Here is a 14,881-nt window from a genome sequence, read left to right as displayed (position 1 = left end):
GTGTGCAAAGTACTTCAGGAAGTGTAAAGCACCATATGCCTACCATCCCCTAGCTATAATATTACACTCGTTAAATTTTTATTTGATTTTTCAAGCATACTTAATTACTCCCTCCGTCGAAAAAAGATTAACACTTTTCGTTTTTTGAGAGTCAAACTTCTTAACTTTGACCGTGTGTTTGAACATAGAATCTTTAATTTTTTCGATATAAAGTTTACATATTTGGAAACTATGTAAAAAGTACTATAAATAACCATAATTAATAATTTAAAATATTTAAAAAACACATGAAAAAATTAGGGTCAAAGAACAACTCGTTTGACTCTCGAAAAGCGAAAAGTGTCAATCTTTTTGGGACGGAAGGAGTAGTCGGGATGTACATAATGGTCAAGCCTATGGTTCTTTGTGTATGTATGAGAGTTCATTTATGAATGCGAGAATTGATCTTTGATTCTAAGTCCTTAATTTACATTCAGTTATTTGATTTTAGCGGGTGGACTATATCTTCTTGTCAGGGCACTTGTTTCGTGATATATACATGTGACTGGGCTGATTTCTTCGACATAATAGGTGATCGAGCTTAAATTTGATGAGTAGAGTCCGTCCATGAGGTTACGAGGCTAGAAGTTTATTTTTTGCTTGAATTGACTCGTTTATTTTGCATCCTAGTATCCTTTTCATATCCTTAAACAAGGCTTTTTGTTTTTTGTTCCATTTGGTTAATACATATGTTAGTTTTCCTATCACTTCTAGTATATATGCCATAAAAAATTTGCACTAGAGAGAATAGGAAACTATGCACGAACTGAACGTGTACAAACTGGAGATTCTGTAATATTGTATGACACCGGTGTTGTTTTCAATATATGCTTAGTTGCCTATATATAAGGGCCCTTGCATAAACAAGAACTTGCAGCATAACTAAAAGAAGCAAACCAACAATGGATATCAGAAGACTCTTTAGTTTCTGTTCCTTTTACCTTCTAGTAATTCTTCATCTTTTTGCTCTTACTAATGGTGCTGCAGTCCCGGCAAAGCGCTTCACCGCTCCATTTAACAGGACAAGTTTCCCTTCTGATTTCATATTTGGTGCTGCTTCAGCTGCTTACCAGGTACTATAACTTTAATACAAAGTCCCCAAAAAAAAAATTCACATGCACCCCTAGTACGTAGATATAGAACCCTATTCTAGTCTAATTGTGATAGTTTTATTTATGGTAAATTGTAATTATGGTAATATAAAATATATAGTCCTATTAGAATAGGGTTACCTTATTAGACTAGGAGAAGGAAGACCTTTCTTTTATATAAGGAGGTCATTATGATGAATACAAAACAAAAAGAATTCTCCCATTATTCTTATCTCTCTAAATTCTCATCCCTATCTCTATTTTAACATGGTATTAGAGCAGGACGTAGACGCATCTAAAGCAGATTCTGTGGGTCAGATTTCAGATGAGCTCATAACTTTCGATTCAAATCATGTATACATATGTAAAAAGTAATAAAAATGTTTGATATATACTCCCTCTATCTCCCAATTTATGTGATACAATTCGGATTTCGAGAGTCAAACTTCTTTATTATAATTTGATCGTGAAGTCGGACATACAATCTTTACGTTTTTTGAAATTTTTTTTTACATATTTAGAAACTACATAAAAGTACTAGTATAAGTCACAATAATTAACACTTTAAAGTATTTAAAGGGCTTACGAATAAATCGGGCAAATATTTTCCAGTTTGACTCTGGAAATCCAAACTGTATCACATAAAATGGGACAAAGAGAGTAGAATGGGATTACACTCAATCTAAACCCACTAAATCTGGATCTTGAATTCTCCTCTGCATCCCCCACACTCAGACCGACTAACTGAATGTTGATCGATTGGTTTAATCTGTCTGTAATTGCTTTTAGTTTATTGTACTCCAAGTAAGTATAGATTTATTTCCTGAATCAAAAAGCAGATACAATAATCTGTACCTAATGAAAATGTTATACCATAATATATATGCTAAGATTGATTTATCTATCTTTGTTGTTTGAATAAGCAGATTGAAGGAGCAGCTCGTCAAGGAGGTAGGGGACCTAGTATATGGGATACTTTCACGCACAAGCACCCAGGTTTTTCTCTATCCTCTCTACCTTAACCATTAGTCGATTAATTTATTTTACAGTAATTTCATGTTTAATATCAATAATAATATGCTTGATTAATACCGATCTTTCATTTTGGAAAAAATTATTTGGTTTATGTGACCTGTCTCTTATTAATACAAAACTATGATCACCTCCTAGTGAGCTGATCATTTTCTCATCTATACTGTACTTTGCACTTGTCGTAGAATTAAGATTAGTAGGAAGGCTCGACCAATTGGGACTCTGACAGACCTTGGGTCTCATATATAGCACTATATCAGTTATTGACAGTGGTACCAATGATGTACATTTGATTTCTCGTACAAGTAGATTTTCTACGCATCTGATTTCCCAACTAGACAAGTTGTTTCTTACGGAACTAAAATTTCTACAATTATCCTCCGCACGTCCCTTCAATATGTAGCCTAGATGCACAAAGAGGCTACAGGTAAGAAATAATAAACGAGTTGTCGATAATGATTTAGTAGAATGTCTCCGAGCTGAAGCTAAGTATATGACAAACAACTTGATCACCACTGGAGATACGTTCTCTGGAATGTGACTTTGCTATTATATTCATGGTTCTTATCAATTAACATGAAGAATAACTTTCAATTTTCTTGGGAAGCCATTGGCTAGCGTGTGTAGTTAGCTTGTAATTAATCAATGATTAATCAAACTATAGACTTTCTTCAGCAGATCTACTAGGTGACGTGTTCAGCAATTAAAATATGGCGTGAACAGCGCCGGCGCATCGTCATAATGCTTTTTTTTTTTTTTTGTAGAAAAAAATATACTAGTACAGTTTACTTTGACGTATAATATAATTTATAATTGTCCAACCATATGTACATATTAACGTGGACTATTTCAATCACGTACTACTCTCTTGTCACAAATTATTTGTCGTATTTTTTGTTTTTCAAGCCCCTTAAGAAATATTAATTAGGAGAGATATTTAACTAAATTTACCCTTATTTATGTTTAAGTTATAATCGCTCTCCATTAAATATTTACTCTATTTATGTGTCATCTTCATTAATCACAAAATTCTACAAAGGATGGAGAAAAATTAATTAATTGTGTCTTGAACTTCTAAAACAATAAATAATTTGAGACAATCATTATTAATAACCAGGACATATAATTTGAAACGGAGGGGGTATTTATCTAAAATGGCCGAGCATGTATCATAGTTCTAGATAATGAGGTGCGTTTCATTACTCGGAGAGGAAGCTACCACACAGTATTAAAGAGGAATTTACGCAGTGTGCCCAGATAACCAAAATAATATACTCAAAAATGTTCATTTTGAAACGATTACACTCTGATACTTATAAATTTTATTCAATTTTATGTCATGCTAACTATTTTAAACAGCAATATGATATAATAAATTGAATATTAAAAAGGTAAATTTCAAGAGTGCTCATTAAGCTTTGAATTCATCACACAAAAATTACTATTCTTTTTTTTGTTACATAACAGTTTATCACACAACAATTGCTTTTCTATTTTTTATCACATAAAAGTCATCCAACTTTAAATTTATCACACTAAAGTCGTTTCCCTTTTTTCTGTCACACATATCTAAGGCAAAAGTGGAGTATTTGAAAACAAGATTTATCCCAATTAAAACCAAAGGGGTGTTTGAGGTTTATACACAACATATCCATATTTTCGAATTCCTTTATTAAATTTTTGGCTCTGCTGCTGCGTGCTTCAATCTCCTATTGACAAACTGTCAGTATTTATTTTCATAATCGATCTGTGTGACAGTGCGAGATGTTTCTGTTTATTTAGCTGTATTATATAATTGACGTCCTTGTGAAATACTAGCATTTTAGCCCCAAACTCTGCGTAATATTCTAGTTATAACACCCATCAAGCGTCATATTCCATGGATCTAACCTACCAGCATATTCTCAGCTCCTAACTGGATTTATAATAGTTTATTCAGTTTTAGTCTTTTAGAGTAATTGCCCTCTCTTAACAATTTATAATCCTTAAATTACAGAAAAAATTGCTGACCGTTCAACCGGAGATGTCGCTGTTGATTTCTATCACCGTTACAAGGTATATATGGCAGGACCCAATTAGATATTTTTTAACTGGTATTTTTGCTTAAATTATTAACTGAACTTTTAACATTACACGGCATCCCAGGGAAGTCCACAACAAAAATACTTCTCTTTTTTTTTTTTTTACAGTAAGTTACTGATCGAGTACGCAATGTAATTAATATATAATAAATGTATAATCATTGTACACTTTGATATTGATTTATACATTTATTATATATTGACTGCGCATAAAAGTTTTAGTAGCTAACTGAATAAAAGTATTAAGATCCCTAAGTTAAACGTAACGAGCATTGACATTATTGAGAAACGCTACAGGAAGACATACGTCTACTTAAGGAAGTTGGGATGCAGGCATTCAGATTGTCCATCTCCTGGTCTCGAATTTTACCACGTAAGGACACTTTCCTGTACATGTAAACTCACTTAATCAACATATATAAAAAACATCAAACTAAATAAGCTTACAGACGAACATTTAGTGGGCGTTTGGCCATGAGTTTTGAAACCATGGTTTGAGCGTTTGGACATGCGTTTTTACGCATGGTTTGAAACCATGGTTTCAATTTTTTAAAATATAAAATTTAACCCATAAGTTTATATTTTATAAAAAAAGACTCATAAGTTAGTAGATATTAACAATTACCCCATCAATCATTTACCAATCTCATTAACTTTCACCAAATTTATTATGTCTACCAACCATTTAATTTTGTAAAAAAAGACCCATAGTTTGATTTTATTTATTGAACTAAAATTTGATCAATTGATGTTGTATTTTTAGAAAGGTCTTCTAGTATTAATTTTGAGCCGGTTGTTATGAATTAACATATTAATTTTATTATGAACTATGACTTGCTCATTTGGTAAGATTGTATAAGAATTGAGAATGTTTTGATAGTTTTCACAACTTGTGGGATTTTTATATCTATAAGAGAAAATATTCCTTAAAATATCCAAATTGCATGTCGAAATATGGTTTCAAACCATGTCCAAACGGGGCCTTAGCTTAAAAATATTTCCATTGTATTTTTAAAATCAAATTCTTATACTCCCTATAAGCTTACACAAACATTTAGCTTTAAAATATTTTCATTTTACTTTAAGGTGTTATGTGTGTTTACCCTCAAAATGGTAATAATTAAATTCGTATGCGGTTTAAAGGATATGTGGTTTGATTAGTGATTAACGTGAAGTAACATGAAATAGCAAGCAATATAAGAATGAGCAAAAAGAGAAAAATAGCTTCAGGCAATAAGTTATGCGTCACAGTTGATTTGGTTCGGCTCGGGATGTACAATTTTTATACCGAGCCAAATACAGAAAGCTTGAGCTAAGATCTAGAATATTACAAAGAGTATCTGTTGTATTTCTTAAAAAACTAACCACAAAATGAGAGGGGTTCAGCCCTCTTTATAATTAAAAATAGGTGGGCCTCTCAACAACCCTAAAAGGCCCTTTAAGCAAATCCCTAAAAATCATAAAACTGCGCATCGTACAGATGTCAGAGATCCCGTACGAGTGTCAGCGCAAAGGACGGCGTGACTGGCTGTGTGAAACCTGACTTGTAGCGCATCCTTGGAACTTGTGCCGAGTATCATTCCCTCGGGATCGGAGTCTCTTCGCTCTTCAACACTCTTTCGGTTTCCGATGTCCTATTGAGCAGATCACCGATTTCATGGACTCTGACTCCTTTTGACTGTACCCCGAGGTTTAGCGATCTCGTTTTTACTTCGACTGCCCACCTAGAAACAGCAACAGTTTGCTTCGATTTTTTACCTTCGGTTTTACCGTATACAATGTGATTATTTTTTTTGAAAAAAATTGATGTATATATATGTTTTACCCCGAAACTGGATAATAAGTTAAATTTGTGAATGAGGTATAGGATATGTGGCACTTTAATCTGTTCTTTGATGAACAAAAGATGTACGTATATATATATTGCTTATGAAATGGCTTAAGTATGAGTTGATGTGCTAATGACTGGGTAAAGATATTAGGAATTATATGTTTAAGCTAAGATTTTATATATATTCCGTGCAATGTTTGAATGGAGTGATTCAATGAATTATTTAAGCTGTAAACCGGACCAAAATCTGAAGAAATCAAAGCGAGAGAGAATTTTATATATATATTCAAAGTACAAAGCTCTTGGATCTGAAAAGCCAACCCTCAAAAGTGAGGGAATGACCCCTATTTATAGTTTTCCTCTATGGGCCTTCTATACATTATGGAGCCCCTTTTAGATAAAGAAAACCTAATATGGATAAGGTTAGGTCGTACGGTCTGACACCCGTACGACTGTCAGAGGCGGATGGCAACAAGATTACCACACGTGGCGGGCGAATAACTGATTATCCGGACCAACGGCCACGATCTGAATGGACATGAAGAAACCGGGCTAACGGCCACGACTGATTCAGCTATGTTTGAACCGGACAAACGGCCACGATCAACTCGGCCATGGAGGGACCGGACCAACTACTACGGTCAAACTGGACACAACGGCTTTAATCAAAGCTTCTTCAGCTCAAGCGCTACTGTTTGCCTTCTTTCTTTTATTGCCCCGGTTCTCACCGGACAAACGTTGTCCGGTTTTTACCGTATACAGATAGTTCCTACACTTTCCGGGACAAGGTCATTCTGGAGTAACGGGAAGTGGATGATTCACGAAACCGGTGATCCCGTTGGCTCGTTCTTATCTTCTTGTTTTGACGGGAACAATTGTCACCTCTTTCTGCCGTTTGCCATGTGTCGCACCCCGAATGGCCAAGCTCTGCAACCGCCGTTACGCACGTCCTTTCAAATCACGTCTTCATTAATTACGGGACACGTGGCGCTCGCCGATTGGTCGGGATTTGTAACCGCCCCAACCCAATGCATATATATAGCCTTCAACGTCCTTCCTTCTTCATTTTACTTCCTCCTCTCTCAGCTTTTTACCTCACTTTCTTAACTTCTTAACTTCAGTTCTTCATCATCCTTCTTTCCATTGTTGATTTCATCACTTTAACACCCATATTTGTTGTTTAAATCTGTTTGCAAAGACCCATTCCTCTCAAGTGTTGCTTCCCTGATTGAAGTGTTACTCATCCTTCCACTTTGCTTCATTTTCTTTACTTCGCTGCTTCCATCTTCTTATCTTCTTCCCCTTATCAAATTTTTAACCCCTCTCACCCGTTGCAAATGTCTGCCAATACTGAAACCACCTCCCAGGATATTCCCTCGGTTTCCTCCCAAGGAGCCGAACCGGTATCTCAGCCGAAGGGAAAAAATGTGGCCGAGCCTACAGCTTTAGATATAGTGTCGATCAAACCCAACTTCAATAAAGAGTTTGAAGCCGAGAAGCCTTCATTGGTTTCGGATAAAGGGTATGACGTAAGGCGATACCTCTTCCATCACCGAGGATAAGCTCGATCGAGTCGGGACCGATTGCGGATGGGATAACCATCCGGTGCAAGTGTTTGCTCCTGGCCGGATGAATCGATTACCGACCACCGGAGGGTTTTTTATATGTTTACACTTATCCCACTTCACGCTCAAGCTCGAACCCGCAATTGATCCGGTCGTATTGGAGATGTGCGGACCTATAATGTGACCCTTGCACAAATTGGTCCGATAATCTGGAGGACGGTAGCTTGCCTCCGGTTGTTGGCCAACAATGCCAAGAAACCCTTCACGATGACACATTTGATCCGCCTTTATTCCCCAAGATGATTCCGGGGAGGCGTAATAAAGTTCGCCAAGCGAGGCCGGAATCCGATCTTCTCAAAAATGGATGAAGATAGAGACCGGGGCTGGTTAGAGTGCTTCGTTCGGGTGAGGACCTCGGATATTATCCCGGAGGGATACATGCCCTTCCCGAAAAAATGGAATGACAACCGTAAGTTTCTCGATCCCAATTTCGTTAATTTATTCTCATTTTCCTTAATTTAATCCTTCGCGCTTACGTTCCCCCTTTTCTTCTCAATAGCCGTGGCATGGATACCCCCGGTCATCCCACATATGAACGAGTGGGTCGAAGCGCTCCTTGACCAAATTCCATACACACGAAGAGTTGACATGGGGAATCTCGGCTCGTGGCCGATGGATTGCTCAAAATCACGGTAACACCGCTTTGAGTTCGGGTATTACGTGCGTCTTTTCTTTAATTTGAACGTTATCCATAACCCCTTCGATTTTAGGTTTACCGAAAGGTTCGGTGCATCCCAGACCCGGGACTGCAGCAGAGCAAGTTGTGCCGACACTGGCATTTGATTCGACCGGGTCATCCAGAATTATTGCTGCTGCCCAAAAATGAAGGAAACCCTCGGATAAAGGGGACAAACCAAGAAAAAGGGCAAGGCGCGTCGTCCGGTCTTTGAGAGATGAAGAAGAGTCCAATGTGATCATTCGTAGGGTCGGCCACCTTTGAGTCGGTCCGGAGGAGAAGTCGGTTCCACCCCCGCCCCGGCCGAAGAAGGACCCTCGACCGGCTCGGTACCAGTGGGGAAGAAATACTTTGCGAGCACGCTCTTGGGTATTGAGTTTGTTGATATTACGGTGAAGCCTCTTGAGAGATTCCCCTGCAAAGACCACGGAGATCCGGACACAGGTCATTTCTATTTGAAGCGGGACAAAAGTCGGTACATGCCGAGGTGCGGGGCATCGAGAGGATGCCGGTTCATTGCATGCCCGAGGACCGCCATCGGGTTTGAAGCCTCTCTTCTGAAATTTCTTGTGCTGTTCAGACCACCCGGGCTCAGGGTCGGATAATTTGGATGACATGTTCTTGGACACTCCTCACTGCACGGGGAGGCTGTTGGTTTCGGTCATCTTCCCATCCCTCGGGTCTCGAAGCGTGTCAATGCGATCCGCCGAAACCGGTGCGAGGGAAAGCCTAGTGCGCATCTTTCGGCTCTAGCGTGGAACCTAGGAGAACCGAGATCGACGATGATCTCTTGTCCACGAAGATTGCGGTTTCTTATCTCGTCGGTGGGGGTGGCAAGCTACCTAAGGCCTCTCGTCTCGGACTCGGATAAAAGGAAGATGGCGAATCCTTGGCGAGCTTTGATTAACGAAGGCATGCATGCGGGCGATCGGGTAAGCCTTTCGGCCAGTAGCATATAATTTGATGTGAGTTTAAGTTTCTTGTTTAATATCTTTGCTTCTTTTACGGAAGTGTGGTGCTTGTTAAGGAAGCCTTCATAAGACTGACAAGAGGTTGATGACCTTAGGGGCCGGTGGGCCAGTGAGTCGGAAAACGGAGAAGTTCCGAGCGTCTTTTGCAGAGTAAAGGAAGATAATTTGAAGGTGACGATGTCCGTCGCAAACCTTCGACAGTGGATCTGATGCGACGAACCTTCGATTAAAAAAGGATGAGTTAAGCGGGTTTGTGGACGAGGAGCGAAAGCAGGAAGAAGAAAAATCGGTCTTAGTCGAAGGCAATAACGCTCGGTTTTCTTCCAAATTTAGCGAGCTCGAAACCACCATTTCTCAACTCCGAGGGGAACTCGACTCGGTTAAATCGGATCACGCCCAATTTGGCCGAGAAGGCAACGAGACGGCTCGAATCCCGAGAGTGCTAAATATGACGGAGAGAATACGGTTTCGAAACAAAAAAAATTTGAGAACCCGGGGCTCGAATGTGCGATGAGCTAAGAACCCGAACTCGGGAGATGATCGAGGCTGGCCGTGCCACTGTTGAAGCTTGACTCGGCAATCAACGTCAGTCTCTTTCAGCAGAGAGGGAATAATTTCTTAGTTAAATTTGGCAAGGCTGACAGGTTAGCGGCTTGCCCATGAAAATGTTAATTTGTCGAAACTCTTTCATGGTTGTAGTGGAAGCGTAAGCTGATGGAAGATCTCCCGGAGGATCAGCCCGAGGAAGGCGGTGTGAGCTTTCTTGATCCCGTACTGTGCAGAGGCTAGAAGAACGGGAAAACGAAGCTGCGATTCGCGACTCCGAAGACTGCGAACGGACGAGTCCGAGCGTTAGTTCCGGTCGTAGGATAGGCCGGGGCTTGTATTACCCTTTGTTTTGCCTTTATAGTATTTTGAACTTTCCCAAATTTCAAGTGTAAAAGATTTGCGTATATAAAAAGCATATCCGTACGATGATCATTCTTTTGTTTGAATGTTTGTTACGGCTCTTGGTCGAAGTCGACTTAGGACTTGTTCGATGTATATTAGAGTTTTCATCTCAACTAGGTATGATTTATCCGGGAGTCGAATAGAAAGTTTTGCCGTAAGGACTTATTTATGCTTTGTGAATTCGGACGTCTCCGAATCACGTTAGGCGTTTTTTAGGACGATATTTTGTGGCTACTCAACATCTTTGATTAGGTTCGGGCATACGAATCTTTGCTTAAATAAAGTGTGTAACCGGTCCCCGTTCGGGGGCATTAAGATTTAGGTTTGGCTTACTATAACCTTGTTATCCTTTATTGTATTTCGACTATAATGCTGGAATCGAATATACGGAAAAAATAACGCCCGATTTTAGGGGCAAAAGTGTAACTTTACTAGGAAGATAAATCCGAAATGTAACAATTTGATTTTCAATAAACTCCAAGTACTTGTACGTATTATGAGGACTTTGTCCGTTTCATACATTTTTGTCGTGGCAAATTCTAAGTGGACACGATTCGCTCTGATCGTTTGGTCCTTACATCAAAACCTAACAAAGAAGGTCCGGAATTGATTCTTGCCGTAGTAAATATTAGGGGGACACGATTTGCTTTTGATCGTTTGGTCCTTACATCGGAATGTGTTGTCATAGATCCCGGCGGTATCCGTTGTTGAATAAACTCCATTTTCGACTAGTCGGAATAAAGGAGAGGTGGGTGTCTGGCCCCGCAGGTGGCAGTAGGAGTGGGTATGAATCATTCTCGCTGCGCGGTGTTACCTCGAATATCCGGTATTTATACTCCTATTTTAGTAACACGTTGTACTTGTTGCCTCATTAAAAAACTTGTCGGAACACCCATTTGGGACAAAATCGAGCCAAGGAAAAGAGTGCAACACGTGTTTTCAGACCTAGCAAGTTAACTACGTCGGGCACTCGGCTCCCTGCAAAAAGGAAAAAGGTAAGTGAATAAAATAAAAGGGTTCATACCTCAACAGTAGTATCTCTTCAAATGAGGCACATTCTAGTTGTTGCGCAACCGTTGCCTGTCCATGGATTCAGGTACGATAGGACCCTTTGCCGTTATCTCGGTCACCTTGTATGGCCCTTCCCGGTTCGGGCCCGATTTTTCCCTCGTTGGGGTTCTTGGTGTTCAAGGTAACTTTTCGAAGCACGGAAGTCCCCGATTTGGAAATGTCGGAAGTTAGCTCTGCGGTTATAGTACCTTTCCATCCTCGTTTAAGGGGCTGTACGGAATTAGCGCGTTCTCGCGTAGCTCATCCGTGAGATGAGTTCTACGGCCATGGCCTCCTCGTTTGATTCCTCGGTGGTGTAATTGAGCCGGAGGCCCAGGCTCTCAGGCTTGGGGAATGAGGGCTTCGGTCCCGCGTGGACGACGAGAAGAATGTTTCCCCCGTACTCAATTTTGATGTGGTTACAAAGCCCACATCACCTCGGTAATATTTCCCTCCGGTGGTGCTTTGAGCGATTCAAGTCTCTTTCTCAGTTACCCGAATTATTGTTTTGTTCGTAAATTTCGCTTGTCCCCGTTCGTGGACGGGTGATATGGAGTTGACACGGGGAATTTTCTTGATGCTTGATCCTTGAGAAATCATTAACTTTGCCACCAATGAGCGGGGACCGTTGTCACAAGTGATCTCGGCGGAATGCCGGGTCGACAAATAATGTGGTCCCGAATGAAGTCAATAACTTCTTTCTCTCGTATTTTCTCAAAGCCTATGCTTCAACCCATTTTGAGAAATAGTCGGTCATAAACAAAATAAAGCGGGCCTTACGGTGCCCGTGGCAACGGACCAATAATGTCCATTCCCCATTTTCATGAAGGGCCGGGGAGATATCACCGAGTACGGTAGCTCCCGAAGGCCGTGAATCATCGGAGCATGTCTTTGACATCCGTCACACTTCGGACAAATTCTTCGCATCTTCCCTCCGTCGGTTCCGGTAGTAACCGGCTCTAATGATTTTTCGGACTAAGGCTTCCGCGCCGGGTGATTGCCACAAGTCCCACGTGTACTTCTCTCATCAAGTACTCGGTTTCCGCAAGGACCTAAACATTTGGCCAAAGGACCGAAGAAAGACCGTCGGTATAGCGACGTCCACCCGGCGGAAACGTCTTGCTTTAACCCTTAGTGACCGCGATTCCTTCGGGTCGTTAGGGGCCTTTCCATCTTGCAAATAGTCGATGTATTTGTTGCGCTAATCCCAAGTTAAACCCATAGTGTTTATCTCAGCATGTCCTTTATCTATTGCCGAGTTCATTAAGTGCACCACAGTCCCGGGGTTAATTTCTTCCACGCCGACCGAAGATCCCCAGGCGCGCGCGTCGGCCTCGCTATTCTGCTCCCTCGGTACATGCGCGTAATTCCATTCTTTAAATCGGTGAAGTATGACTGGACCATTCAAGATACCTTTGCATCAGATTCGTCCTTGACTTCGAATATGCCATTCACTTGGTTAACAACCGGGAGAGAATCACGTTTTGCTTCGATTACTTGACCCCCGTTCTCCGGTAATTCCGGTCATGATACGCGGCCTCGCTACTCGGCTTCATTGTTAGTTAATTTAAGCATTCCTAATGGATTGCCGAATCGCATTTCCGGTGGGGGTTTTAAGGACGATTCCAAGTCCGAAACCTCTAAGGTTCGAGGCTCTGTCCGTGTGTAATGACCAAATACCCGAGGCTTTCCCCCGTGTTAGGAGTAGTTCCTTCTCCACCTCGGGGATCATGGCCGGGGTGAGTACGCCACAAAGTCGGCTAAGATTTGTGACTTGATGGTTGTCCGAGGTTTATATTCAATGTCATATCCGCTATCTCTCAGCCCATTTAGTTAGCTTTGCGATAATTAGGTTTATGCAAGATGTTCTTTAAAGGATAAGTGGTCACTACACGCGTCGGGTGGCATTGAAAGTAAGGTTTGAGCTTTCTAGAAGCGCTTACCAGTGCTAACGCCAATTTTTCAAGGTGGGGATAACGGGTCTCCGCATCCCCCAAGGTCCTACTCACATAACAAATAGGAAATTGTGTACCTGATTCTTCTCGGACCAAAACTCCACGCTTACCGCTACCTCGACACGGCGAAGGTAGAGAAAAAGCTGCTCGTCCACTTTCGGCGTATGCAACAAAGGAGGGGTGACAAGTACTCTTTTAGTTCTTGTAAGGCTTTCTGGCACTCCGGTGTCCAAGTGAAGTCGTTCTTCTTCCTGAGTAAGGAGAAGAAACGGTGGCTCTTGTCTGAAGACCTTGATATGAACCGGCTCAGTGCCGCTATTCTCCCGGTAAGCCTCTGCACTCCTTTGACGTTATTTACCACCTCTGTTACACCTCGCATTTTATGCGTACTCGGAAAAAATTGGAAACAAGTCGGAGTGGTGGGAATTAAGGTTCTAATGGGATTCTACTTAGTGTGCATGGGATGTTTAAGGAAATATTGACGCGGAAATATTAAGGAAGGTTAAGGACATTGTAATGTATTGATTTTGTTTGGTACGTAAGTTGGTTATGGGAAAATGTAGATGTGGAAATATCGGAAAGGACTAAGGGCAAAATTGGAATGTCGGAAAATGGTTTCATGAATTGCCAAAAATGTGGGCTAAGGATTTTGGGCTTGAAAATTTCAAAAAAAATATATGAAGGCCCAACCCATGAAGGGTGGCCGGCCATGGCAACACAAAAGGGGCAAAAATTTAATCCATGCCATGTGCATGGTCATGTGACAAGCTAATTATATAAAGGGACAAGGCTTGTTAATTTTCTAGAAATTTCAAGACAAGTTGAGAGAAGGAGAAAACAAGAGAAAAAAATTGCAAGAACAATATAAGGCCATTCGGCCATAAGTAGAATTTCTCCCCCATGAAATCTTGCTCCCAAAATTATGTTGTTGTTGTATTTCCACTAATTCAAGCCTCCTCTACAACGTGGTGTAATTGGTTTGGAGGAAAGAGGATTTGTTTCTTCAAATGGACAACTTACTCAAGTGAAGAGATTGGAGAAAAAGGTAAGAAATCATTCTTTTTATTATGTTATGAAGATTGGTTTGTGTTGTAATATATGGAAATGAATAGAATTCATAGAAATATAGAAGTTGGCATGGTGAATGTGTGTGCATGTTGTGGCCGTGCATGTGTATGTGTTGTGTAGCAAGGATGAGTTGATTTTATGTTGTATTTTAAATTTGTGGTTATTGTGGAGTTTGTATTAGAAATGAAAGTTGAATAAAATGGGTTGAAGTTGAAATATGATGTTTGGCCGTGGACCATATGTAGGTGAAATGGTGACGAATTTATTTTTTGTTTAACGTGTTAGTCGCGTTATGGTGATCATTATAATGAAAATGAGGCATTTATGGGTTAAGTTGGTATGAAAATGGAATGTAAGAAATTATGTCGTATTGGTGTGATTTTATGATATTAAGTTAATGAAGTGTTCAAGTGTAGATTATTGTTATTAGTGAGGAATTGGTGAGTAGAAAACGTGTTGGGATGATTTTGTTGCATCAATAAGAATTTTGGATAGAATATGGAATTGTCGA

At 40.3% G+C, this 14,881-nt stretch overlaps 1 protein-coding gene across 1 annotated transcript in view; it reads left to right on the top strand.

The window, feature by feature from the left end:
- Nucleotides 1-792: 792 nt before the first annotated feature.
- LOC132055248 (beta-glucosidase 12-like) overlaps nucleotides 793-14,881 on the top strand; it is a 48,611-nt gene continuing 34,522 nt past the window's right edge. Inside the window, exons 1-4 of the mRNA XM_059446974.1 lie at nucleotides 793-1,112; nucleotides 2,057-2,126; nucleotides 4,159-4,217; nucleotides 4,541-4,616. Coding sequence (XP_059302957.1) covers nucleotides 942-1,112; nucleotides 2,057-2,126; nucleotides 4,159-4,217; nucleotides 4,541-4,616 — 376 coding nt within the window. The 5' untranslated portion in view covers nucleotides 793-941. The remainder of the gene's footprint in view (nucleotides 1,113-2,056; nucleotides 2,127-4,158; nucleotides 4,218-4,540; nucleotides 4,617-14,881) is intronic.

The sequence above is a fragment of the Lycium ferocissimum genome, chromosome 1, assembly GCF_029784015.1.
Source record: "Lycium ferocissimum isolate CSIRO_LF1 chromosome 1, AGI_CSIRO_Lferr_CH_V1, whole genome shotgun sequence".
Taxonomy (NCBI): domain Eukaryota; kingdom Viridiplantae; phylum Streptophyta; class Magnoliopsida; order Solanales; family Solanaceae; genus Lycium; species Lycium ferocissimum.
This window is presented reverse-complemented; position numbering and strand designations above follow the sequence as displayed.